The 25,249-nt window shown below is 41.2% G+C and overlaps 2 protein-coding genes and 1 long non-coding RNA gene across 3 annotated transcripts; 2 read left to right on the top strand and 1 right to left on the bottom strand.

Annotated features, from left to right (window-relative positions):
* Positions 1 to 3,920: 3,920 nt before the first annotated feature.
* LOC142369040 (E3 ubiquitin-protein ligase TRIM21-like) lies at positions 3,921 to 10,506 on the top strand. The gene is made up of 10 exons (XM_075451268.1): positions 3,921 to 3,981; positions 4,770 to 5,000; positions 5,088 to 5,460; positions 5,605 to 5,700; positions 6,371 to 6,604; positions 7,457 to 7,604; positions 7,794 to 7,820; positions 8,736 to 8,800; positions 8,909 to 9,031; positions 9,231 to 10,506. Exons 2-10 carry the CDS (start codon positions 4,774 to 4,776, stop codon positions 9,615 to 9,617), a joined length of 1,680 nt encoding a protein of 559 aa, XP_075307383.1. The 5' UTR covers positions 3,921 to 3,981; positions 4,770 to 4,773; the 3' UTR covers positions 9,618 to 10,506.
* A 2,894-nt stretch (positions 10,507 to 13,400) lies between these two features.
* On the top strand, positions 13,401 to 18,161 carry LOC142368839 (cerebellin-1). Its single transcript, XM_075451036.1, has 4 exons — positions 13,401 to 13,532; positions 14,245 to 14,902; positions 17,032 to 17,151; positions 17,682 to 18,161. The coding sequence occupies exons 2-4, from the start codon at positions 14,597 to 14,599 to the stop codon at positions 17,877 to 17,879; spliced, it is 624 nt and encodes a 207-aa protein (XP_075307151.1). The 5' UTR covers positions 13,401 to 13,532; positions 14,245 to 14,596; the 3' UTR covers positions 17,880 to 18,161.
* Positions 14,126 to 15,553, bottom strand: LOC142368840 (uncharacterized). The gene is made up of 2 exons (XR_012767435.1): positions 15,385 to 15,553; positions 14,126 to 14,533 (listed from the first exon to the last, which is right to left on the bottom strand). It is a non-coding gene; the product is annotated as an uncharacterized LOC142368840 (long non-coding RNA).
* Positions 18,162 to 25,249: the final 7,088 nt, after the last annotated feature.

Raw genomic sequence — 25,249 nt, 5'->3', positions numbered from 1 at the left:
TTTGTTTCATTCAATTAAACCAAGGAGACTTGCTCATAAAATGACCAGCTCTGCATTTATTTTTCTTCTACAATACAACACTATATGATACAGCCAATGAGCAGTTTGCGTGTTTGGCTGCTTCTCGTGTCATATTTCCGCTTTGTATGTGGTGTGTGGTGAGTAGCCTTTTAAATTACAGCCACAGCATATTTACTCCAATGCCGAGTGTAACCTTTCCTACTGACGGTGTACCAGTGCAGCACAGAACGACATTCTGTTGATGCCAAGAAGCCATGATGAACTCTAAACATGCCCTGGCTGGTTCTATTGCTGGCAGGGTCTGGCTGGGCGGTACGGTTCCTGCTGGGATTGGGGGGGGAAATCCAGAGCACTGGTGGCCCAACACACTAGCACCAGCTGTGATCCAGCCTGTCACTGGCTGTGGCCACTGGTTGATGCTGAGTAAGTGTCGAAGGTCAACATCACTGCTTTATATCTGGCTGCTGGAAGGCTTCATCTTTCTGTGGATACGGGGGTTACTTACAGACAACAACATAAACTTCCACACATTCATCGATACGCACCAGTACACCTTACACACACACCTGTCATTGTCTGTTTTTCTGTCTATTGTACTTTTTTGTCCTTTTGTGTTCCACTGTTGGGGATTCTAGTCCTCTCTGACTAAATCAAGGTTTTTTTAATCAATAAAGCTTGTTAGATTAGATGGTCAAAGAGGGCTGAAGAAATAAATAAAAAAATATATATATAAACTAAACTGCTAATCTACTAATCTGATGACGAGGCCATATGAGGTAATGGTCTTCAAACCAAGCCAGGTTATACAAAAAACTGTTTTGCAAGAAGAGTTTGTAAAAAATATAAAAAAATGCAACTTGGACCTGCAGATGGAGCTAAAGGAAAAGGAATTGATATGCAGTTCAGACTGCACTGTCTGAAGTGAGCTGCATGATGATCAGTCCTGTGTTAAATATTGAGCTCAAAAAGCCTTTGAGTATCATATTCACTTCATCAATAGCAGCATGCTCGGTGTGAGAGGAATCGAGAATGTGCAAACTCAGTTCCAATCAAGTTGGGACATTGTGCAAAAAGTGTTAACAATTTAGAATGCGATGATTTACTAATCTTGTAAGTTAACCATTAGTGTATTCACAAGGTATTCACGAGGTTCCCACCTGATGACCCCAATATTGGTCAGCACTGCTCACTGATCTATATAGGGAGTATAGGGAATTATATGGTCCATTTTTTTTCTTTAGTACAAGTTTCTTGTGTTTACCTTAAATCACAATTGAAAATCTAATTTCCTAGTTCCAGGTATGTAGATTACAATCATTGCTGTTCCATCATCACAGTATTTCAAATACAGCTTAAAACTACAAAAAAGCGGTCGTGTACAAGGCGTTAATCATGAGCATCCAATAGTTGTTTTCAGCTGTGTCACTTGTGTACAGATCATCTGAATCATTTGATAACCGTGTACTGCAGACATTTTGTGAAATTGAAGTTGTAAATCATTGCATTCCGTTTTCAATTCACATTTTACACAGTGTTCCAACCTATTAGGAATCGGGCTTGAACAAAAAAATTGTTTTTTGTCTGCTTGCCTACACTGTCACTCTTCAAGCTTCAACAACAGAGGTGTCAGATGTTGCCTACGGTCAGTCCAGCGGCATCTTTAGCTCCACAATGTGTGATATTCTTTGTGTGATAAACAACTTCCGCTGTTTTCTGACAATCCTTGTTTATCAGAGATAAATCAGAGACTTTGCCTCTGTTCATAATGAACGGTCAAAATTGATGTTATACATACAAGTAAAATCATATTATTTACAAATCAAGACAATAAAGTCACAGAAGATTGAAACAGTAATGTCATGTCCTCCTGAGGACTAAAGTTCAAACTCTGGCTGAACCACTCTAAAATATAGATATAGTTCTTTAACCTTTTAACCATTTCTCCACCACTTTGGCAACAAGTTTCAGAATATTGTCTTTATGGAAGGTCCATGATGGCTGACTGTCTTATATATCATGACTGAACCTCTATGGTGTCACTGTAACACAATGACCCAGTCTTTACAGGAATGACTCAAACTGTATACGAGAAACTATGAGTTTCTGCCACTATATTTCTATTTTTATTACTTATATTACTTTTTACTGTCATTGTTATTCCTATTATTAGTTCAGAGGAAGGGGGAGGAGTTGTAGCAGAAGTGAAAGGACTTGTGTTATCATTGTATGTGCACTCGTATTTCCAGTTTTAGTATAAAGGAAGTTTGTTTTCACTTTGTATGTTTGTGTCGTGCCAGTATCCTTTCAACTGGAGAAAAAAAACAAGTGTACACATTGTCAAATAGGCCGGGGAGGCTTGGGGCTTGGCCCAGGCAAACCGGTGTGGAGTAGAGCAGGTCTCAGGAGAAGAGAAAGCTAGTTGTTGACAGGAGGAAATGTTAAGGGGCACAAAGGCAGTGGCTCAGGCTAAGCAGGGACGGTGGTTGTATTGGGAAGAAAAAGCTTAGTTGGAAAGAGCTGTGGAGTATGGAGGAAAGGAGTATTAGATTTTCGATAGGGGCAACATGTGATGTATTGCCAACTCCCCAGAACCTAAAACTCTGGGTAAATGGAGACCTGTTATGTTCGTTATGTTCAGGTACTGCAACTCTAAGGCATATTTTGTCAGGTTGTAAGGTTAGTCTGTCACAAGGCCGGTATACATGACGACATAACCAACTATTACGAAGCTTAGCTGCAGGTATTGAAGATAAACGAAGGCAGGTAAACTTAGGAGGGTCTAAGTTGAAGAGAGTGGCAATTTAGTTTGTTTAAGAGGGGGAGAAAGTAATAAGAAAATAAGGAGGCAAGGCAGCTTAGATGATGCTTGTGATTGGGAGATGCAGGTAGATTTAGGAGGAAAACTTGCTGTTCCCCAGGAAACAGTCTCCACAAAATATAGGCCTGATATAGTCCTGTGGTGTAGGAGTAGAATGAGAGTCTATTTCATAGAGCTGACTGTTCCTGGGGAGGAATTAGTAGCAGAAGCATATGAAAGGAAAAAGCTTAGGTATGTGGAGTTGTTTGTCACTTTGTCTGCTCTAAGAACATCCTGATTTTAAAACTGCAGCGTCACCAGATTAAAATAACCATTCAAGTAACTCAAAGAAATGTGTTCAGTGAATTCAGCTGATTCAGTTTATCTCCCACAGAAGGTTAGGAGTGACGGAATATCTTGACAGTTTTCTCATTATGCTCCACAGCTCTGCAGCATCAGATGTACCTCAGTCAATAACTCGATTTTAAATCAAATTGCCAAGTCAAACTGTAACCATAACTCAATTCAGCTGTGTAGACTTACTGATGCAGTATAAAACTACACAATATAATGTTTGCCTGAACTGTTATGAAATTTTCTGCTATGAAAGGTTTGAGATGTTTTAGATGGTGAAAAATGACTTTTTCTCAGGCAAACCGTAGCTTTTAGTTTAAAATCGGCCCTCAAGAAACCTTCTGATTCTCCAAACTGAGAGCACTGTGATTGCTGTCCTCTGTGGGTGAGACATCAACTGCTCGTAAATGCTTCATACAACAATACCTTAAAGAGAGAGGGAATATAAACCATCCCGTTCTAACCTCAAAGGGGAGCAACAATGAGGAAATCACAGACATTGAGTTTCAGCAAATAAGAGTTGTTGTCATTGTGCTCAGCTCTACTTCATACAAAGAGAAATGATACTAAGACTGATGAAGGCCAGAAATAGCAGGTTTTTGTTTGTACCAGGAAGGGCTGTGTAACTAATTCATTTTTGGCTGAGTGCTAAGAACAGCTGAGAAGAAGAACCAGAATTGCCTGTTTGCTGCTTTGGCAGATGAGGAACCTTTAACACGTCACCTTGTGCATATTAGGAGAAAGAAACCTGTTTCGAGGCACTTGTGCTGCATTCAACTCAAGAGAGGAGCATCTGTCAGCTCACACAGGTAAGACACCATTCAAACTAAACAGACACTTTGGAGAGTAAGAGCATACGTGACAAGATGTGGCTTATGTCTTTTTCCGAGATAAACTGACTTTTGCAATGAACATTAACGATGCAAGGAATGTTTTGCCAAAAGGATTCTCAGTGATTAAACTATATGAAATGTATTTTTTGTGGATGTGCCAACCTTTTAAGTTCAAATGAAAATGCGGTTTACCAATGTAGGAGGGCACATTACTAGGTTATTAAAAGGTAATAATGTTGTGGACCTTTTTTTTTTTTTTTTTTTTTTCAAATTCAGTTTGAAAACAATGGGCAAAGAAACGTGCAACACCGCAACATACTTGGCTCAGATTAAAACTGCTACGCCCTGAAGCTGTTCTGATATATTTGTATTCCTGCCAAATTCAGAATGTTCCTTTGATATTATCTGAGATGTTTGTCGGATTTGACGTGAGCCCGAGACTCTGAAGGCCGAACTATTCAACAAAAAGTTCATTGTTACAGTTTAAAGAACATAAGAGATGTTGAAGTTTCTAAAAGTATTAAGTTTATAAGGCTGTAAAAAATGATACACATGACTGTGAGTATCTTGGTCACATCACAGTGGTTGTTGCACAGTCGGAATTGCTGCTCTTTTACTATGTTTAAAAGCTAAACTATTGCATGCAGTTCAACTCACAACTGCCTCTTGCAAGAGCCAAGAGTGCTCACCTCATGTTTTTCAGTACAGCAGAAGGGTTTCACTTGCATATATATGAGTGTAACACAATGCAATTCTTTGAGCAGAAATATGGCCTCCGTATTGTCGGAAGAGGAGTTTCTGTGCGTCATCTGTCTGGATTGCTTCACCGACCCCGTCTCCATCCCATGCGGCCACAACTTCTGCCTGAAATGCATTAAACGTTTATGGGATATAAAACCTCAGTCGGATTGTCCGCTGTGCAAAGAGTTGTTCCAAGTGTGTCCAGACCTCAGGATCAATGTAGGCCTGAAAGACATCACTGAGAAATTTAAAAGGTATGTAGATGTGAAACACACTTTGATTTTGACAAAGTTCTTTTCACAAAACTGAAACTGACTCGTTCTTTTTTTAAAAACCAAAAGATCTCTGAGGGAAAAAACGGCAAACAAGCCAGTGCCAGCAAAGAGACAGACGTCAAGACAGTCCTCTAAATCTGAAGACATTCCTTGTGACGTCTGCCACGGAAACAAGCTGACGGCAGTAAAGTCGTGCCTCGTCTGCCAGGCGTCGTATTGTGAAATGCACCTGGCGCCTCATCTGAGAGATCCAGTGATGACGAAGCACAGGCTGACGGATCCGGCCACCTTCGCCACCAGTCACCTCTGCCGAAACCATAACAAGCCCCTGGAGATGTTTTGCAAGAGAGAGCAGACGCCTGTTTGCGTGAAATGCATGGAGAGGGACCACAAACACCACGAGGTCGTGCCCATAGAGAAAGAGAGCAAGAGGATCATGGTCTGCTTTTTCAAAAAGTCATAATGATTCATCACACAAACAATCTCAGCCTTCTTCTCTTTGTATTGTATTAGTCATCTAGCCGTATTCCAGGTCACTGTAACACATTTGTTCCATCTGTTTTCTTATCTTGAACCTTTTCAGACTCAGATGAAGACGTCCCAAGCGGAGATTCAACGGATGATCCAGGACAGAATCAGAAAGACCGACGAGATCAAGCACTCGGTAGAGCTAAACAGAGTAAGGCTGGCCTTTTGATTGCTCTCTATTTGAACCATTTCCCGGCAAATGTGCTCTCTGTAAGTCTTTCAACATTTCTGCCGAATGTTTTTCAGAAGTCTCTAATCAACACAAATACTGCTGCATACTGTGCTGGCACATGGTCCAGAACCATTGGTGTTTCATTGCAAGGCACTAGATATCCTTTACTTTCATCACATTGCACGAACACCATATCTGTGGTTTTAATCTGAGCAGTTTATATCCCATGTGGGACCATTGCTTTTATGTTTACTTTCTGCTTTCAAGTTCAGGACTATTCGGTTGGGTTTGGACACCAAAATTATTCAATCAGCTTTCGAGAAACATTATGCTTTGTTTGCTGGCACCAGCCCGCTTCCCTCCTTTCCATTTTCTTGGTGTCATTGGGGATGATTTATGCCTCAAAGTCAGCACCAACAAAGAACATTTGGCTCCAGTCTTAAAGCACTTACCTCAGATGTTGACAGACTTCAGTAAGACCCATTGAGCCACAAGGTGGTCATGGTGGAGTGTTTGTCCTCCAACTGGAGGGTCAGCAAACTGATCTGCATCGTGTCCATGTGTCGAATATGCTCATTGGTGCATAATTGAAGTGCAAGAGTTCCAGGCAGTACTAATTTAATTCATTTCAATGTATGCATATCTGCAGAAAGATAAAGAAACAGAGATACAGACAAGTGTGCAGTTCGCCACAATGATAATAAGTGCCGTTGAGAGAAACCAGGCGTTGCTCATCGATGAGATTGAAAAGAAACACGAAACAGCGGAGAAAAGAGCGGAGGAACTGCTCAGCGAGCTGGAGGAGGAGATCACTGAACTGCAGAGCAGATGCAGTGAGCTGCAATACCTGGAAGACACCAAGGACCCTCTTCATCTCCTGCAGGTTTGAATCCTGAATACTTATAGTTGCAGTTTGATTCTAATACAACCCCCAATTCCAGAAAAAAGTTGGAACGCTGTGTCAAATGTAAATGACTGAATGAATTTACAGTCCATCTGCTCTTCTGTCTGTAGGACTGGGTTTCGATGATTTCTTCAAAAATATATGAAAGTTTGATGCATCTGATCAAAGCATAGTTTTTCCACTTTGCCTCGGTCCATTTCAAATGAACTTTGGCCCAGAAAGACGACAGTGTTTCTTCGTTGTACGATACTGTGTTCTCAGACTTCTGGAAGCGTTTCTGAGCCCATTCAGTGATTTCCATGACAGAATCGTGTCTGTTTTTCAGTGCCCAAAGATCAAAGGCATCCAATTTTGATTGCAGGTTGTTTCCCGTTCACTCAGACATCTCCAGATCCTCTAAATCCTTTGATGATATTATTTACTTCAAAGTCTTCGGGTTTGTACGCAGTTTTTTTTCGTAAATTGCTGAACCTCAGAAACAGCCTTGCAACTGAGAGACTCTGCCTCCCGAAGGTGCTCTTTTTATACCCAGTCATGTTACTGAGCAGTTGAGAAATAACAGAATTAGTCACGTGTTCGTCCTCCATTTGTTTTTAGTTCCACCGACTATCCAGCATTTCCTTGCCCCTGTCCCCACTCTTTTGTGTGATGTTGCTGCCATCAAATTCAAGATGAGATGACATTTTTTTTATATGAAATGATAAATTGTCTCACTTTGTCTACGTTTGATATATTTTCTATGTTTTAGCATGAATTAAGAAAAAATGTTTTAAGATTTGCAAATCAATCCCCATAAGAATGATTTATTTGTGTCAATGAACAACGTTTTAGAGCTTTCCATGTTTGAGTGCTCCACCATCCACCAAGGACTGGTCTGAGGTCAGAGCTGAGCCTGATATTTACATAAGGACCGTGAGGAGCGCTTTCTCCAAGCTGGTGGACATCTGCCATGAACTTGAACTGAAACTGTCTACTGAAGGTCAGTGATTTCAAAGTAACTTTTTCTTACTTTGTAATGTTAGAATCCTAATGCAATATCTTAATTAGACTTGTTTTTATCTATATCATGTTTCATACATAAACTGCCGGAAGAATTTTCCTCCTAAGGGTTATTGAAGAACTGAACTGAAATTAACTGACTGAGTTGTTTTTGTCCGTTTCTTTGCAGAAGTAGGCAAAGTCAGCGAATATGCAGGTACGAGTATGAACTTAATAGTGGATCTAAGTGCACATAAAAATGGATGTCATCCCAGCATCCGATCAACTTTGTTGCAATGCAAGCACAGAAACAAACTGAAAGAAGAGTAAAATAATCAGTTTTTTCTCCCAAAATACGTGGAATCAAAATATTCGGCCAAACTTAAAGGGATAGTTCGCCTCTTTTGACATGAAGCTGTATGACATCCCATACTAGCAATATCATTTATGAACATTGACTTACCCCCTGCTGCGTCCTGTGAGCCGAGTTCCGGCCTTGTTTTGGCGTCGACGAAGGTAGTCCGGCTAGTTTGCTAGGGTCCCAAAAATAAAGCGTCTTGCTTCTCAAAACAATATGCGTTGAAAAGAGTAATACATTTGCATCACAAAATCCTCCCTCCAGAAAAAGTCAGACCTCACAATCGCTTGATGCTATTTTTGCCTCCCTTCATATCAATGCGTACAGCCACCTAGCAAAAGCCGCACCTGTTACGGTGTTTACTGCTCGGAAGCAGAGGACTGCTCAGTCTGCACTTCGGTTTGCACAGTTTACACAGCCCGTAGTGATATGAAGGAAGAGAGAAATAGCGCCAAGCGATGTGAGGTCTGACTTTTTCTGGATGAACGATTTTGTGATGCAAATGTATTACTCTTTTCAATGCATATTGTTTTGAGAAGCAAGACGCTTTATTTTCGGGACCCTAGCAAACTAGCCGGACTACCTTCGTCAACGCCAAAATGAGGCCGGAACTCGGCTCACAGGATGCAGCGGGGGGTAAGTCAATGTTCATAAATGATATTGCTTATATGGGATGTCATACAGCTTCATGTCAAAAGAGGCAAACTATCCCTTTAATCGTCAGTAATGATCAGTAGCTTTTCCTCTCCTCTTCTTCTCGCTTTGTGTCTCCAGTGGACGTGATTTTGGATCCTGCAACTGCTGCAGGTTGGCTGGTTCTGTCCCCAGATGGTAAAAAGGTACATTGTGACAAAAGATCTGACGGCATGATCCCAGACTACAAACCGTTCAGTGTTCTGCCATCAGTGTGTTTGTCGTTGATGAATTAAGATGATGGTGATCCACAGGTGAGCCTGGGCTCCCAGCAGAGGAGACTATCTCTTCCTCATGACCACAGAAGGTTCGACTCCTGCGTCGCTGTTCTGGGGAAACAGAGCTTCACCTCTGGTCGACGGTATTGGGTGGTTCAGGTAGGAGTGCAAAAGATTTGCGGTGTTTTCTGTGCGACTACTGTAAATCAAAGTAAGATTTTGTTTACAAGACATCCATGTGAACTTTTGGACAAACAAACTGGCTCAAAACACTTCTTCAATCGAATTTTTGTGGATACAGCATCCTTTCTTTGAATACTGTCACATGGCGGCCTGTCTTGTTCACTCTCTGGTGCAGGTTGGAGATAAAACAGACTGGGATCTCGGTGTGGCCACGGAGTCCATCAACAGGAAGGGGTCCATCACCGTCCGTCCTGACAACGGTTACTGGGCAATCTGCCGACGGAAAGGTGGGAGTCTGCGGGCCTGCGCCGGACCCTCCATCACCCTCAACCTTTACGAACCCCCCCAGAAGGTTGGCATACTCCTGGACTACGAGGAAGGATCAGTGTCCTTCTACAACACAGAAGCAAAGACTCATATTTATACTTACAGGGGGTGTAAATTCACTGAACCTTTGTACCCGTACTTCAACCCCTGTCTTCATGACAACGGGAGGAACATGGAGCCGCTGGTCGTCTGTCCCGTCAAAGCCGGTCAGACTGTAGAGACCGCGGCACTTTGAACTCAGGGTGAGATTCGGTGGCAAAGTCCACATTCGGTGCTGAAATTAAATCAGATTTTATGCAAGATAAACCATTTCCCATCTATACCCGTAAATGCACCTCTGTACATTTGGGGGAGAACTGGAACCAGTTGTGCCGCATGTATTCACAAAAAGTAACACTAAACACGGAGCTCAGTACTTCATGACAAACACCTGCGTGACCAGGAAATGGATCAAATGTGAGCTTTGTTTTGGTAGTGCCTAAAGGACAGGGCGGGTTGTTGTGCTTTTTACACATACCCGTCCAGGCTTAGTCAGTTCAATTTTTTCAATAGGATTTAGACAAGCAGATTGCATATGAAGGGGTGAAATTAACAGGCATCGTGAGCACTTTGAATTGCGATGCACAGATTATATTCTGGCAGGCTGGCATGATAGTCCAGAGAGACAATCTTTTCTTATTGTGTAAAATGTTTCGTTTTTTTTGTTGATTGAAGGCTAATTTGGCCCGTTGAGTACTTTGGTCCAGGCTGAAATATCACATGGGAATCAAGTGGACCAAGCCCCGAAGGATGATTCTCACTCATTTTTTTTTTTTTTTGTGATGCCACCTTTTCATCTTGCTCCTTCATCAGGTCAAAACAGTAAATTGTTCTCTGAATACTGCAAAAGTAATAACATAAGGCGAAGTCTCTCACATGATTTACTTTGTACTCATGAATTAATTGTCTCATGACCAAACAACTTTTCTAATTAGTCTTTAGTAGACTTATTGTGGAGGTTAGAATATTAAAAATATATTATTTCAGTAACTTCTGTGGTAGAATGGGGGTTTCAACAATTTGCTACTGTAATACATTGATTTTGGACTATGCTGCATTGAAATAAAAATATGAAGAATGTAAAACACATAGTATGGAGTGATTATGCCAGAGAGGTCTGCTGCCTTAACTCGTGTAAGTTCACAAACAGTATCTAAACACATACATATGCAAACACCCTCATATATTTATGCATACATATACAAAGTGCTCCCTGAATACTGCCCTTGAAAGGCTACCTGAACAGGTTGACGTGTGAAGTCCAAACTCCACTGCCATATACGTTTTCTTTCTAACCCTGCACCTAATTCATTTCACGTCTCACCGCTCCATGACCACATGAGGGCCTGCACAGTGTTCGATGGGGGATTCATAAACGGCCGTACAAGGAAGTTTGGATAAGTTTGCATCAACCTCTAGTGGTAATCACTGGATACGGCACCGTTGACACTGAATGTCATGTGCTTTGAAACTTAAAAGGGGAGCTCTTGGCTCATGGAATATGGACAGTGCATCATGCAACACACCAGTGAGACACGACAAGACGACATTCACAAAGACACAAATACTCAGACAACAGAGAGCACATGAAAATCACCATAAAGTTTAATTGGCACAGTCGAATGTTTTGTCAGGTTAGCGCTCTACAGGTAATGTAGTTTTGTGGTACTGTTCAAAGCTGTATAAATATATTTTGGCAGATATTCAGCGAACATTAACAGTGTGCATGTGAACATGATTTTGGCACAAACGGAAGCCCCCCTTCAAAGCTGCTCTCAGTCACACATTTTTCAGTTTATTGACTCAGACAGCCTAATGCGTCAGAAATTATTATCTAAAACCCAAATCCTGCGACCATGGGAACGAAGATTGGACCAGTAAATCTATTTACCACAACGGGCTCGATGCAGAAACCTTATTACTGCTGACAATGTCCCAGTCCGTCAGTCACTCCAATGTGAACAAGATCTCAAACTTGGATCTTGCGCTCTCTATTTTTGTCCACTTTTTGTTATTTTCTTTCTTTACTTTGTCCTTTTTGTCTCTTTTTTCAGTGGGTCTGAATGGATTTTTTTTTTCATTTTCCCACATGCTCAAGCAAACTTTGTCTCTTGTATCAATTGGCTCTCATATAGTCCATGAGCTACGGTTCTTTTTTTTTTTTTTTTAATATTTTTTGGGGCTTTTTATGCCTTTATTATAGGACAGTGAAGAGAGACAGGAAGCAAGGGGCAGAGAGAGGGAAATAACACGCAGCAAAGGGCCGACCGATGCGGGATTCAAACTGGGGCCAGCTGCACGAGGACTATAGCCTCTGTACATGGAGCGTCTGCTGTACCCACCACGCCACAGACCGCCCCTGAGCTACGGTTCTTAACCAGTTTAAATAGAAATAACTTTTAGTCTATTTCCATCTGGTAGAATTACAAGCTTACTTATTAGGTATTGTAAGCCAAGACTACTGGTAACTGAGCAAGATCTGCAGGTAGGTATTTTACACGAACAGAACCACTGGTATACCCTGCAGATGCTGACTACTCAGTGGAGACACCCCTTTTCCAGCAAAGTAAGACACTTCTCTATGGTTAAAGGCCAGGCCTTCTCTGGTTGTGCACAATTGGCTTTAAACTTGCATAATTACAATAATAGAATTGTACTATTCGTTCGTTTGTCCATTTTCCGTACCCTTCATCTCATTCAGTGTCACTTTCCATCATAAGTCACTCAAAGTTAGCTTGTAAAACCTGTAAATCTAAGTCCAAAAAAAATCTCTCGAGTGCAAAATTGTCGAGCCTTCAGGCAAACTCACCATTCAAGTAACTAAAACGCAACATCTGTGCAGTGAATTCACTTATAATTGCATGCAAAATACAAGTTATTGACATGCTTCGGTCAATAACTTGATTACTTGTATGCTGTCAGAAGGACGGTGGCCAAATTAGGTGGTCAAGTTGAGCTGTAACCGTCGCTCAACTCAAGTGTGCATGTAGCTGTGTTGATTCTCTTTTTAACATACTGTCAATAACTTTGATAGCCGAGGCTATGTCTAAAGAGAGTAAAAAATTGTAAAAACAAAACCTGTTGCCCTTGCAATTTCTCTTGCCTTTCCTCCGTAGCAACCATCAAAGAGGTGATAGCCTCATTGTTGGGTTTGTTAATCTTTATAAACTTGATTAATCCACTCAAAGAAGGTGCTTTGATTTCAACAACAGTTTCGGTGTCAGAAGAAGGGTTCCTCAAGTGGTAAATTGTTCAAGCCAAGAGTTTCTCTAAAAACACTGGTTAGAGAGGGTGGACTTGGTCTGAATGACTTGGAATTTCATGCCAACAGGGCAGATGATAAAGTGAGAGCAAAATGCCATCAGGTGATGGTGGCTTGGTAAAAAGCTTTTTAGCCCTAACAAAGTGATCTTATTGCATCAACCCAACCAGGAAGTGGCAAAAGTACAGTGCAGTTAGCAGTGTCATGTTATCGACGAAATGTCAACAAGAAGGGGAAAAAAAGACTGCTTTTCCATCAAGGTGTTAATCTTATGTCCCACTGTTGAAAGTGTTGTGCATAGTCGCACGTTCACCCCCCTGGAATGATATGAACAAAACACTCGTACATGATGTCTCCTCACATGTGGAAACGCTTATATGAGCCGTATCCCTTTGGTCTTTTTGGTTGTAATGAAAGTTATGCACAAACTATTTGGTCATTCTGATTGGAGAGCTTGTTGACAGAAAAACCAAGATAAAACAATGTACACCGCTAAGCTATGACAAGATGTTTACTTAGAAGAAATGACAGATTTTTCCTGTCAGAGAAAGGCTAAATGGCAGTCCTTGTCGTCCTTTGTGCACTTCAAACAAAAAGAGAGGATGGCAGGGAAGGGAAATAGGTACAGTGGGAGGTCATGGATTTGTGAGAACAGAAGGGTGACGATGCTCGTGATGTGATTAAACGTCTGCTCTATCGCAGGGGTTCCCTGGAACAGAGAGACAGTCGCAGAGAGAGAGAGGTATAGGAGCAGAGATAAAGCCGAAGGTAACAGGGAAACAGAGCTCTTGGGACGCTTGAACTGGACTGAGATAAGCCGGCTTCTGTGTATCGCTGGAAGAGAGGCAGGTGGGTGAAGATCTGGAAATATTGAGCATGTTTTAAGAGTGGAGTGTGTAGAAAAATGCTTTACTTGGTTAGCTGTGTTGATAAAGACTTTGGGTTTTTATCAGTAGAACAAACAAAAACCTTTTCAGCAGAAAATGTTGCAGCATTTGAAATATATTTGAATCATTTCTAAAACTGCTCAGGGACATTTTCTTTATGTTTGGATGACTTTGATCCGCGTTTGTCGTGAGTGTTTTGTACATGTTTGTGTGAAGGAATGCAAGCACAGAGAGAGAGAGATTCAATTGGAAAGGTGCTAGATGTTGTAGAGAGGTAGTGTTTACCCACAGATGGCCTCTCGGTGGTGGGACTGTGATAGTCCAAGGTCCCCCCTCCTGAGTCAAGCTGGCAGCACCGACGCAGGCATCTTCCTGGCCAAAGCCTGACCTCATCAGTTATTTTGTACCACAGCATAATAGGATTTCTATTAATATCCACGCTTTTTCCTCAGGCCTGAATAAGTCCTGGTCTGTGTTTTATTACATTTAAAACGTTATAGGTTATTTTGCGACTTTGAACGAGCCATACGACCCTTCCCCAATATATTCACCAACTTAATAGACAAATGATGCTGTTTATTTGGTGTCCACATTGTAACACATTTTGATATTTGGAGAATTTGCAACGTTTTATACAAATTTTCATGTGCAATTTTGTGTCATGTGATTCACAGGCTTAAAGCTTAACTTCAAAACCAGTTTGTGTTTATCGGTCGAGGACGGGTTGCCTGACGGCCATTCTGCCAGTATGGGTAGCTGTCATCTTGATGTCAATTAGTGGTCATCTCTAGAGAATCCAACTCCAACAAGCGTTGGCGGAAGTTTTTCCAGATGACTCCCTGAATCCTTATATGAGATGAGAGGAACCCCTCATTGATCTTTTCCTTCCAAGTGAAACTATGGCCTTGTTGCTGAAGTGAGGTGTACGCCAAGAAGTTCACACTGAGGAGTTGTGGTGGCTTTCTGGAGAAAGATTACAAAACAAAAGAACCAGAAAACACTGAGAGTTTACCCTCATTTGGAAGCATGTCCTGTCACTGTACCCCTCCTGCACCCTACTTTACACCACACTCAGTCTTTCTGGCTGGACTGCTGCTTCTCGGCCACTGGGGGCCCTCAGAGGTCAGCTGCCAGAATGACACGGAACCAATCGTGTTGGAAGGAAAGTGTCTTGTTGTGTGCGACTCCACCCCATCAGCCGAGCCATCGGGAAATGCTCTGGGCATGTCGGTCAGGTCAGGAACCGGTCGGGTGGCATTCTCAGCAATCCGTAACACCAACCATGAACCCTCAGAGATGAGCAACCGCACCATGACCATCTACTTTGATCAGGTGGGTTGGAATATCAGGAGGAAGTAAGGAATCTACAGTATACAGTAACTCTCCCAGAAGCAAAAACAAATGCCAAAACAATGGTGCAATTAAAGCAGTGACTTATTGATTATGGAGCCCCCTACAGGTTTGGAGTGCAACTGCACTGCTGCTGTATATAAATTGTCATAACTCTTTTGTATATTTTTTATTTAGTTCCCAAGCTGACCCTGAGTTGCTACACCGGCAAAAAGAATGTAAGGGTAAATGTTTAGTAATATTATACGATTTATGCTTCCTAACTTAGCTGGAAAGGAACTGAACCAGCAGCGGTTATTTTTAGTACCAGTTTCTGAACGTGTTGTGAAGCAAGCTTCCTCACCATGTAGCGTGGCCTGTCAAACTGGTTTTGTAGGCTAGTGATTAAAAAAAATGTCAAGCGTGTCACAAGAGGAACAACGCAAGACACTGCAAGCTAGCTAATTTACTTTAGTAATACTTACTAGTTTAACAGCGGGAAGGCTAACTCAGTGTCCCTGTTAGAGACAAGTCAAACATCAGCTGTTTTCACACCGAGATCCGCTACCATCGCGGGTCCAAATTGCCACTTCATCCCGCGTTGAGCAATGTGAAAGCTTGGCGTATTAGGTGATCCGTGCCGCCTGAAGCCGAGTTCCGGGGGCGTTGCCTAGTGGCAGAGCGTCACACGAAACACATAAAATGCTGGGCGTGTACAATGACGTAGGCACAACCCATGCGTCGGAGGTAGGCCTAAATACACCTGTCTGCATCAAATTTTTCAAACCAACGATGGCAGGACACCTTGAGGACTTCTTTTTGTTGCTGGCTGTTTGTTCGGTCACGCAAGTGTATATGCAGTTCATGGAGATGTTATTTTACAGGGTGTGGATGATCACAACGTGGGATGCCGCCGAACAACATATGCGGAGAATACAAGAGCACTATAATGTCCAAGTTGAGGAAATCCATCGACAATTTGAAGCAGAAGAACGCGAACAGCGTCGACGCAATCGACGAAGACGTTTAGCTGTCATGGCTCTGAACACACATGTGTCTGTGAGCTGTCCATCCTGTCTTTTAAACTCCTCACGTCACGCCACCCCCACGTCCTTCCCGCGTCAATCGCTTCCACATGAAACTCGGCTCGGCAAAAAGACTAGGGTCCGACGCGGGTCGAATGGCGAATCGAGTTGACACCCCAGCCCGGATCGTCAGTGTGAAAGGAACAGCGGACACACTAAATTTGCGAATTAAACGCGGGTTCTTCCTCAGTGTGAAAGGGGCTATGGACTGACTATCTACAGTTCCTACATTCCATTGCTTAAAGTTTTGTTTTTGTTTCATGAACTCGGTTGGACTGGTCTTTGCATCGGTTTCATTATCTACAACGTCCCTGTGCTAAAAAGAAAAGAAAAAAAAAGTGTCATATGTTTTTGTTGTATGTTGCATCTTTGAGTTCTTGATGTGTTTTTGTGACATTTTGTAGCATTTTTGGTGTTGTTTGGTGTTATGTGTTTTGCCAAGTAAAGCCACTAAAACTATCCCACCGCTCAAACTTGACATCTCCAATTAATTAAACCTCCTAATTAAAATAACAGGCATGAGTCTGCTCCTGTATCAGCCCCCAACCTTCTAGGTTTCCCTCATTCTTCAGGGACTTTCTGCCATTCTACTGCATGAGCAGTAACTACACCTGGTACTAACATTGGGTACTAAGGTTTGACTCACAGTTCCAGGGCAGGTCTGGACTGTCAAATTCTCATTTACCTCCCATTGTGCACTGGTGCTCTAGCTTTTGAAATTAAACTGCATGCCACGGTGTTAAGGTTGGAACAACGGAGCCTGACTGCAAATGGGAGCAAATGTAGAGGAAATTTCTTGCAGCTTGATGTGATGAATGATGTATTTCATTTGATATCTCCTTATCATCCCTCTTTTTTTCTTTCTGCCTCTTGCAAACATGACCATATAAAACTACTTGGAAAAATGTTCAAGTCTTAAAAGTCACCAAATTTCAATGGATTGTTCCCTTTTTTTCCCTTTATTTTTTTTTTTTTTAAAGTTCAAGTCAACCAGTAATTAGCTCTGGGGCTGGTTGAATTTCTTCTCTCTTTTCATCTCCCTCTCAGATCTTAGTGAATGTTGGAAGCCATTTTGATCCGGCGAGGAGCATCTTTGTTGCACCCAGGAAAGGAGTCTACAGCTTCAGCTTTCATGTTGTAAAAGTTTACAACAGGCAGACAATACAAGTAAGGACAGTGGTTTTCTGGATAGAGTGACATTTTAAAAAAGTCTCTTTGCTTTCTGCAGGAGATTTACAGAAGGGGATTGAATCAGCTGTGTGAAACATTTGCATAGAAACAATCCAAAATCAGGTAGTCTAATCGTCCAGTCTGAAATCGCAACACAAAGCTGTAAACAGCCTGGAAAATGTTGTGTTTATATGTTTACCTTGTGATAATTGTCTATACATCCTGAGTACAGCATTATTTGGTACCATATTAACACACCTAAGCTTGTGCTGATCAAGACATCTACCTTCTCTGCCATGACCAGTAGTTAATTCACCTTGTACAGTAAGAGGCATTGCTGAAATTGTCTATGCTAGAAACTGTTGTAAATTCAACATTTTATCATGCCACTACTACGTATATGTGCAAGAACCAATGTATTATTTGTGCCATTTCTAGATAATTCCTGTCTCAAGCGGCTCATAAAACATGACACATTATCACCACATTGAGATCATGTCTTTTTATGCATGAATCACCTTTCACAGGTGAGTTTGGTCCTCAACGGCTGGCCGGTGATATCAGCTTTTGCAGGAGACCAGGACGTGACCAGGGAAGCAGCCACCAACGCCGGGCTGGTGATGATGGAGCGAGGGGACAAGGCTTACCTTAAACTGGAGAGGGGAAACCTGATGGGAGGGTGGAAGTACTCCACCTTCTCAGGGTTTCTGGTGTTCCCCTTGTAGGGTTTGTTGAGGTCTAATTTAGAGCGGTCATGTTGTATAGCAGGTGTTAAATATGGGCCGTTTAAGCCCTTGACGTGAAGGAGAAAGCAATGATGGATACACCCTGATGTTAGAATCCACATCAAACTGCTTCTCTCGTGTAACAGATAAATGGGCAAATTCACTTTGCGCCAAGTAGTCCTGAATGTTTGCATTTTCATTGCAATTATTATCTTCTGTCTGTGACGTTGAATGTATTGTGTCATCTGTCCTTGCTTACAACAGGTATTAACTTGTCAAATGTTTGTGCATGAAACAATGCAATGTATGCAAAAGTTTATTGCAATAAAGAAAAATTATTTACCTTCAGTCGATATATCTAGCTATCTATCTAGCTTAGCATTAGCTCACTAACCTTTTCACTGTTAGCTAGCTTGGTAAGATGCTAATCGAGGAAGTTTCAAATCCTCCCAAGTTATAGAAAAAGAGTTCCAGCAACATCAAATGTATGTATGAGATACACAACACCGTAACACAATATTATTCACAAAATCACTTTTTTGCTATTGGGTGGAGTGTAATTAATTTTTAAGTCACTAATATAAATATCACTTGCAATTTATGACACACTGAATCTTGGTCAGTTGCCCGCTGCATTGATTTTGAATATAGAGAGTACCCTCAAAGCATCACTTTTGGACATTTAGGGTTTCCCAAGCTGGTAAAGTGACAGTTTAGGACACTTGGCGATGTGGATAAAATGGCGGCTACGCTTTCCCAGAATAAAGTTTATTTTATTTTATATTTCAATGCCTAACCAGGATGCTTCGCCAAACTTAACCAAATACTTTTATTGCCGTACTTTAAGTCAGTACATTCAATTCATTACAAAGTAGTGCCGTAGAAAAGCGAAGGAAGACCAAATAAAGACTGGAAGTAACAATAGAAAGAAAAAAATGCAAGTGAAAAACAAGAAAGTCCAAGATTGGACTGCATCAGCTACAGCCACAAAACTATAACTGGCAATGAGCAGCAGTTCTCTATGCATCCATTATTGATGCTAAAGGGATACTCTATGAATTGAAAACTGACTCAAGAGTTAGTCTTTGGCATTGCCAACTTGGCGATGATAATGTGTTGACAATTCACACCCTTATATTTCTTTGTAACACTTACTTTGTCAAGGACCCTTTAAAAACTTCTATTGAAGGTTTGTCTTGTAGCTCAAGACCCATATTTTCTGGTTTGAGATGGAGTTTATCCCAACTTACACTGAGCAACAGGTGGGGGACACACTGGACTCATGGGCAATTAAGAATCCCTAATGAAGCTAAGATGCATGTCGCTGGTTTTATCTAGGTATAGCCCTGCATATATTAAGTAGATTCCATTTTATACCTTTTATGTTTATGTATTTGGCAGATGCTTTTATCCAAAGCAACTTACACTCATATCCCAGGCAGTTAAGAGGGTCTTGCCTAAGAACCCCTACAGGAGGTAGTACCTTTCATGGGGGTGGGTCAGGTTTCAAACCCAGGTCACTCACATGAAAGGTGGCTATCTTACCACTACTCTCACTACTTGGACAAATGAACTTTCCAGTACATTTCATGAAGTAGGTCTCCAATACATATATAGAAATAAATTATCCTGTAGTGTTAAACAAATTAAGATAATATTATTTGAAAACTATAAACAAAATTGGGAAATTCTGTACAAACCTAAACTTAGGTGCTGTTTACACATACCCGGGTATTTTGAAAAACGAAGACCTTTCCCTTCGTTTGTGCCTTTCGTTTATACACAAACGGAGTTTTTTCCTCCGAAAACGAAGCTAAAAAAAAACTCCGGCAAAAGTGGAGATTTTTTAAAAACTCCGTTTAGCGTTTGTGTGTAAACTGGTTGAAAGAGACGAAAACGGAGTTTTCAGAATGGAATGCGGAGTTGTCATCGTAGTACAGAGCCCCGCCCCTATCCGCCATATTGGCAGGATGCTAGCGTGATAACGCCATTCATTGTTTATCTGGCAAGCATGGAGGTACTAGCAGCATTTCTGTTGTTGAGAGCTATACTCGCTTGTGTGATTTTGAAAATTACAGTCATACAATGTATTGAACAATAAAGACATTTTTCACGGCTTTAGCAGTTTTATAGTCCAGCGCAACGTGTAAAAGTAGCTCAGTCTCGCTATCAGTCCACACACATGAGCCTGGCGCCATATTTTCTTCTTGAAAAGGATCCGGAAGTTCTTCCTGTCAGCGGTTCTCTATTAGGCTTCTGATTGGCTTGTGTGGAATTCTCATTGTTCTAACACTGCCACCGTCAGGCTTGGCGTAATTTAACAGCTCCTGATAGCGTATCAATGTAGACGTGTTTTTTTTTTTAAAACGGGGCTGTGTGCACCAAGTTTTTTTTTAAAACGAAGGTTAGAAAATATGCGTTTATCAAAATACCCGGGTATGTGTAAACAGCACTTTAGAATGTATTGTTTGATAAAGTCTGTCTACCATCCAGAGCACCATGTCACCCTGAACCTTAGCAGAGCGCAGAGGTCTGTTTGTGCCCAATTGAGAAGGGGTATCTTGCCTCTGGCGGTTGAAACTGGACGTTTCCATGCAATCCCAGAGGAGAACAGAAAGTGTCACCTGTGTGACTTAAATTAGGTGGAAAATGAGATGCATTTTGTGTTTTACTGTCCTTTTTACCATGAAGTTAGACTTAAGCTCTTCCTTCAATTGACCTTGGAATGTCATGATTTATTTTCTATGTCTGATGAGTGCAGACTTACATATTTGTTTAGCGAGAAGGTGTTTTATTTAGCCCAATATGTGTTGGAAACTTACCAACAACGCAGGAGAGCGCTTTATGTTTGAGTGGGGTTGTTGTTTACTGAGGACTGTGTACGCTGGTTTATCAATTATGAAGATGTTCTTTTGACTATTGCTTTTTGTTGCTTGTGGTGTGTCTTGTAAGCCCATGCGGGCTGGGCACCTTTTTGGTGTATGACACCGTTTAATAAAATAAACAAAACAACAACAAAAAACTATCCAGTTTTTATTGATTCACTTCTGATTGATTCATAATCTGTTTTATCGTAAAATAGATGCATTTATTTGTTTAAAAGCTGTATTGTTATTGATTGCATTATTTTGAGGAAAAAGATTTTCATAAATCTTCTACAGTTTCGCCAGTGTTTATTTTACTGTGTTGCCAAGGCATTTTTTTAACTTTTATTTTATTTTATTATCATTACCATTTTTCTTTTTAATTTATGTATTTATGTTCCTGTTATTTATGTTTTTTTACCCCTGTCTCTCGCCCAATGGCTGCTGGGATTGACCTCAGACCGCTGCTACCCTGAATTGGATTAAGTGAGTGTAGAAGATGGGTGGATGGATGCTTATTGACAATAACAATAACATTATACAAAACATTCTGACATAACGCGCTACACAAATGTTTTATATATGACTCCATGAAAATAGAGGGGGACACAGCAGGCTTACAAATAATATTATGATTCTTTATCATGAATAAAGTTGGTACATCATTGGTTTATCGTCCCTGCTGATACACATCGACAGTGTGATTCTCGGTGGTGGATCTGATGACAGATGGAGGATTGGCAGTGAAAACTGGAACCAGTGCCAGAAGCCTGTTGGGTTCACACTGGACCATCGCAACTGATTAGTGTCAGCTTCCTGGTGCTCAGCAGAGGCCTGTGTTAGTGCTTTAGAGAGTCGTGTAATGAATACAAAACTAAGCGAAGGAAAGACTTTGGCTAGAAAATCATAGTGACATCGATGTAAGCGGAATAAACTCATAACTAGATGTGTTTTTTTTTATGTGTTTTCCTATTACAGATATATGCAACAATGATAATTTAGCCTTGGCTATAGATCAGTTTGAGTTGCTGACTTTAAAACATTATCTTAATTGTGGGAGGTCATGTATTTGAGACGAGTCATGGGAGCAATAGACAACAACTCTCACAGAAGTCTACGGGGATAAAAGATTAAATTACTGAGTAGAAAAACAGAAGTTATATATTTCTTTGGACTCTCAAATGAACAAATTGATAAAGTTAATCTCAAAAAAAAAATTTTGTGAGTTCACATCCCTACATTTGAATGTGTCAAAAGAAATTTGTTAAAATGCGGGAACGTGTGAAAATGCTTCCATTGAGCGAGTTAACTTGAAGAACACCCTTGATTCCTTGATATTGCCAGCACGCAACACTGTGAAAAATTCGACAGACAGAAAGTGTGGAGCAAAACTTTGGGTTCTCTTGAACTAACAGGCGAGCGAGACAGAGACTTCGTGACAGCTGAAGCTGTTTGATCAGGCAGGAGTTGAGAACTCACTATGCCTTAAAAACTCCCGACCAACTCCGGGCCTCCCGACCAGGCCAGAAACCTAGGTGTAGTGATGGACTCAGACCTAAGTTTGGAGAAACACATTAAGGCAATATTACTATCACCTTAAGAATATATCAAGGTTAAAAGATCTGATGTCTCAGCAGGACCTGGAAAATCTAGCCCATGGATTCATTTTTAGTAGGCTTGATTACTGTAACAGCATCTTTACAGGTCTACCTAAAAAGTCAGACAACTGCAGCTTATTTGGAACTCTGCTGCTCGAGTCCTCACTAAGACCAAAAAAGTGGACCACATCAGTCCAGCTCTGAGGTCTTTACACCGGCTGCCTGTCCATCAGAGGATAGACTTTAAAGTTCTGATGCTGGTCTATAAAGCTCTGAATGGTCTAGGACCAGAATACATCAGTGACTCCCTGACCCAGTATGAACCTTCCAGACCCCTCAGGTCATCTGGATCCGGTCTTTTATCAGTTCCCAGAGTCAGAACCAGACATGGAGAAGCTGCATTCAGCTTCTATGCTCCACATGTCTGGAACAAACTCCCAGAAAGCCTCAGATCAGCTGAAACACTCAGTGTATTTAAGTCCAGATTGAAGACACACCTATTTTGAGCTGCATTTGAATAAAGCACCAAATCTGAAGCTTGAGTTTCAAAACTTAATCACATTTTAACTAATGTAGCACCGCGTTAGTTCTGGCAGACCACGTTAGTCAACGCGCCCTTTGCCTATTGGCTGACGCCGACCCAACCCTTATGGCTGTCAACAACCAGCTGCGCTCAATGGGTAATCAGCTGCTGCTCGCAATTGGATGCTGACATTTGGGGCACTTCATTTAAACTTGGTTTGCTGTCACTGCTTTTTTTTTTTGCTTTCTGCTTGCACCCACCACCTCCCCTGCTCCACCGACTTCTCATTGCCAAACAATGTCATACTGTTGTTCATTGTTGCTTGCTCTGTTCTAGGGGGTTTGTTGCCTTTACAGCAAATGGAAGGCACTCCACCTGAGGATGCTGCTGTTCCCTGTCTTGGCTTCCATGGAGCTCATGGAAAAGTCGGGAACTTCCTCCGAACAGAGCCATACCGCCAAACACAATTGTATGCATTCAGAATAAGCTTCTGAAATTTATATCTGTTTCTTGTCTCATTTTGACAAGAGTGGTTCTGACAGAACTTATTTTATCTATTGTTCTTATTTCTTTCTTTTTTGTTTAAAATTTAAATCTTGCTTTTTATTTCTACTGTTTTAATGTATCTGTAAAGCACTTTGAATCACCTTGTTGTTGAATTGTGCTATACAAATAAACTTGCCTTGCCACCTTGAGAAGACTTATTTCTTGTGAGACCTCTTAGGAAAAAATTGGATTTAAGGAAAAGATAAGAGAATAGTACCAAAGACAAATCGCATAAATCGTCATTTTGTCATTAAGATTATAATACACAACATACAGCAAGATAGATATATATATATATATATAAATAAATAAAAAAACAATCAGTAACTGTCATGGTTTTGCGAAATTCTGTATTTCTGGTCCTAATTTAGTTTTCTTGTTAATTCAGCCTTTTTGTTTTTTAGTTCTCTGTTCTGTTAATTAGTTGGTATTTAGTTCAGTTCATTTGGGTTCCTGACTTTGTTTTTTCTGGTTTCTTCAGTTTGTATTCGTCATGTCATGCCTCAGTTCTGTTTCACATTCTCAACCCATAGCTTTCCTCAGTTCCCTCCTGTCTGGTAATCAGCTCCTCTGCCTTCACCTGTGCTCACTATCCTCAGCTGCACTCATTCACTAATCATTCTCAGTCGTTGCAGTTACCACTTTGTTCTTTGTCCTGGTCAGTTCTAATTCATGACTGTGTTCATAGTCATTATCAGATTTTGTTTCTTGTCTTCCGCTTCTTCAGTTTTTAGTTTTCTGGTGTCCTGGCTACTCTGCAGTTTTTGTTAGTTTTGTAATAAATTAAGTTTAGTTTTTTCCCCTAATCTCCCTGCCTCAAGTCTGCTTTTTGGGTCATTCTCATCTTTCCACCACCCACGACAAGACAAAAATATTTAGAAGTAAGTAACAAACCTCAGAAACTATTCTCAAGATATCCTAAGCATGAATGTGCAGGACCATTGCTTCACAAAATACAGTCTGTTTCAGGACAGACAAATGGCAGATGACCAACAGGAAACCTACAATTGTTTTGAAGAATTTCATTTGGACCTGTATGTTTATACTTCCAAAGCAACACGAAACAGGTTAGTTTTTCAGTTTCTTAACAGTTCTGCGGTACAATATTGGAAAAAGAGTTTTTATTTCCAGCCCAGATAGCATGCAGATGTGGACCCATTTAGGCACTGTAGGCATTCTTCTGGCCCGGACTAAACTGGCCCTCGTAGTAAATGCTACATCTGGCCCAAATATCACAAAACAAATATGGCCCATTTTTGGCCGATATATGGCAAGTTAGCAACGACTAATCCGGATGTGAGCCTAAAGTGGCCCACATATAAAGAAACACACTTGGCCCACCTATGTTGAAACATATTTGGACCAGTTTTGGCCGAAATATGGCAAATTAGCAACGACTAATCCGGACGTGAAAACTCCCTCTGTGGGACAAGTGCGGGGGCGTTTGGAGCCCGACCGTTAACATTTGAATCGGTCAACGCCACTCTGATTGGCTGAGGCAGTACTTTGTCGTAACCCGCCCACCTTCGGGCCTGCATTTATACTGCGTGCAGAAGAAACTGGCCGAATTCAGCCTAGTCGGATCCACCGGAAAGTTGGAGGTAAGTTCGGTTCAGCTTATTTAAATGTATGTGTGAGATATTTCAGCTTTGTTTCTCTCGTAAACTACCCAAACCTGCTTTGTCTACAAATGGCATTGTACCTCTTCAAATAAGGTTGGATAAAATTGGCTATAGTTGAAATGTAATTACTTAATTATACAGCTTGATGCTGCGACCAAAATACAGCCACGAGTGAGGTTGACATTTTTCAAGAAGAAACACGGCTTGCTCTGTGTTC

The sequence above is a fragment of the Odontesthes bonariensis genome, chromosome 19 (genome assembly GCF_027942865.1).
Source record: "Odontesthes bonariensis isolate fOdoBon6 chromosome 19, fOdoBon6.hap1, whole genome shotgun sequence".
In the NCBI taxonomy this organism is placed as follows: domain Eukaryota; kingdom Metazoa; phylum Chordata; class Actinopteri; order Atheriniformes; family Atherinopsidae; genus Odontesthes; species Odontesthes bonariensis.
Note: the sequence above shows the minus strand (reverse complement) of the source record. Positions and strands in the feature narration are given on the sequence as shown.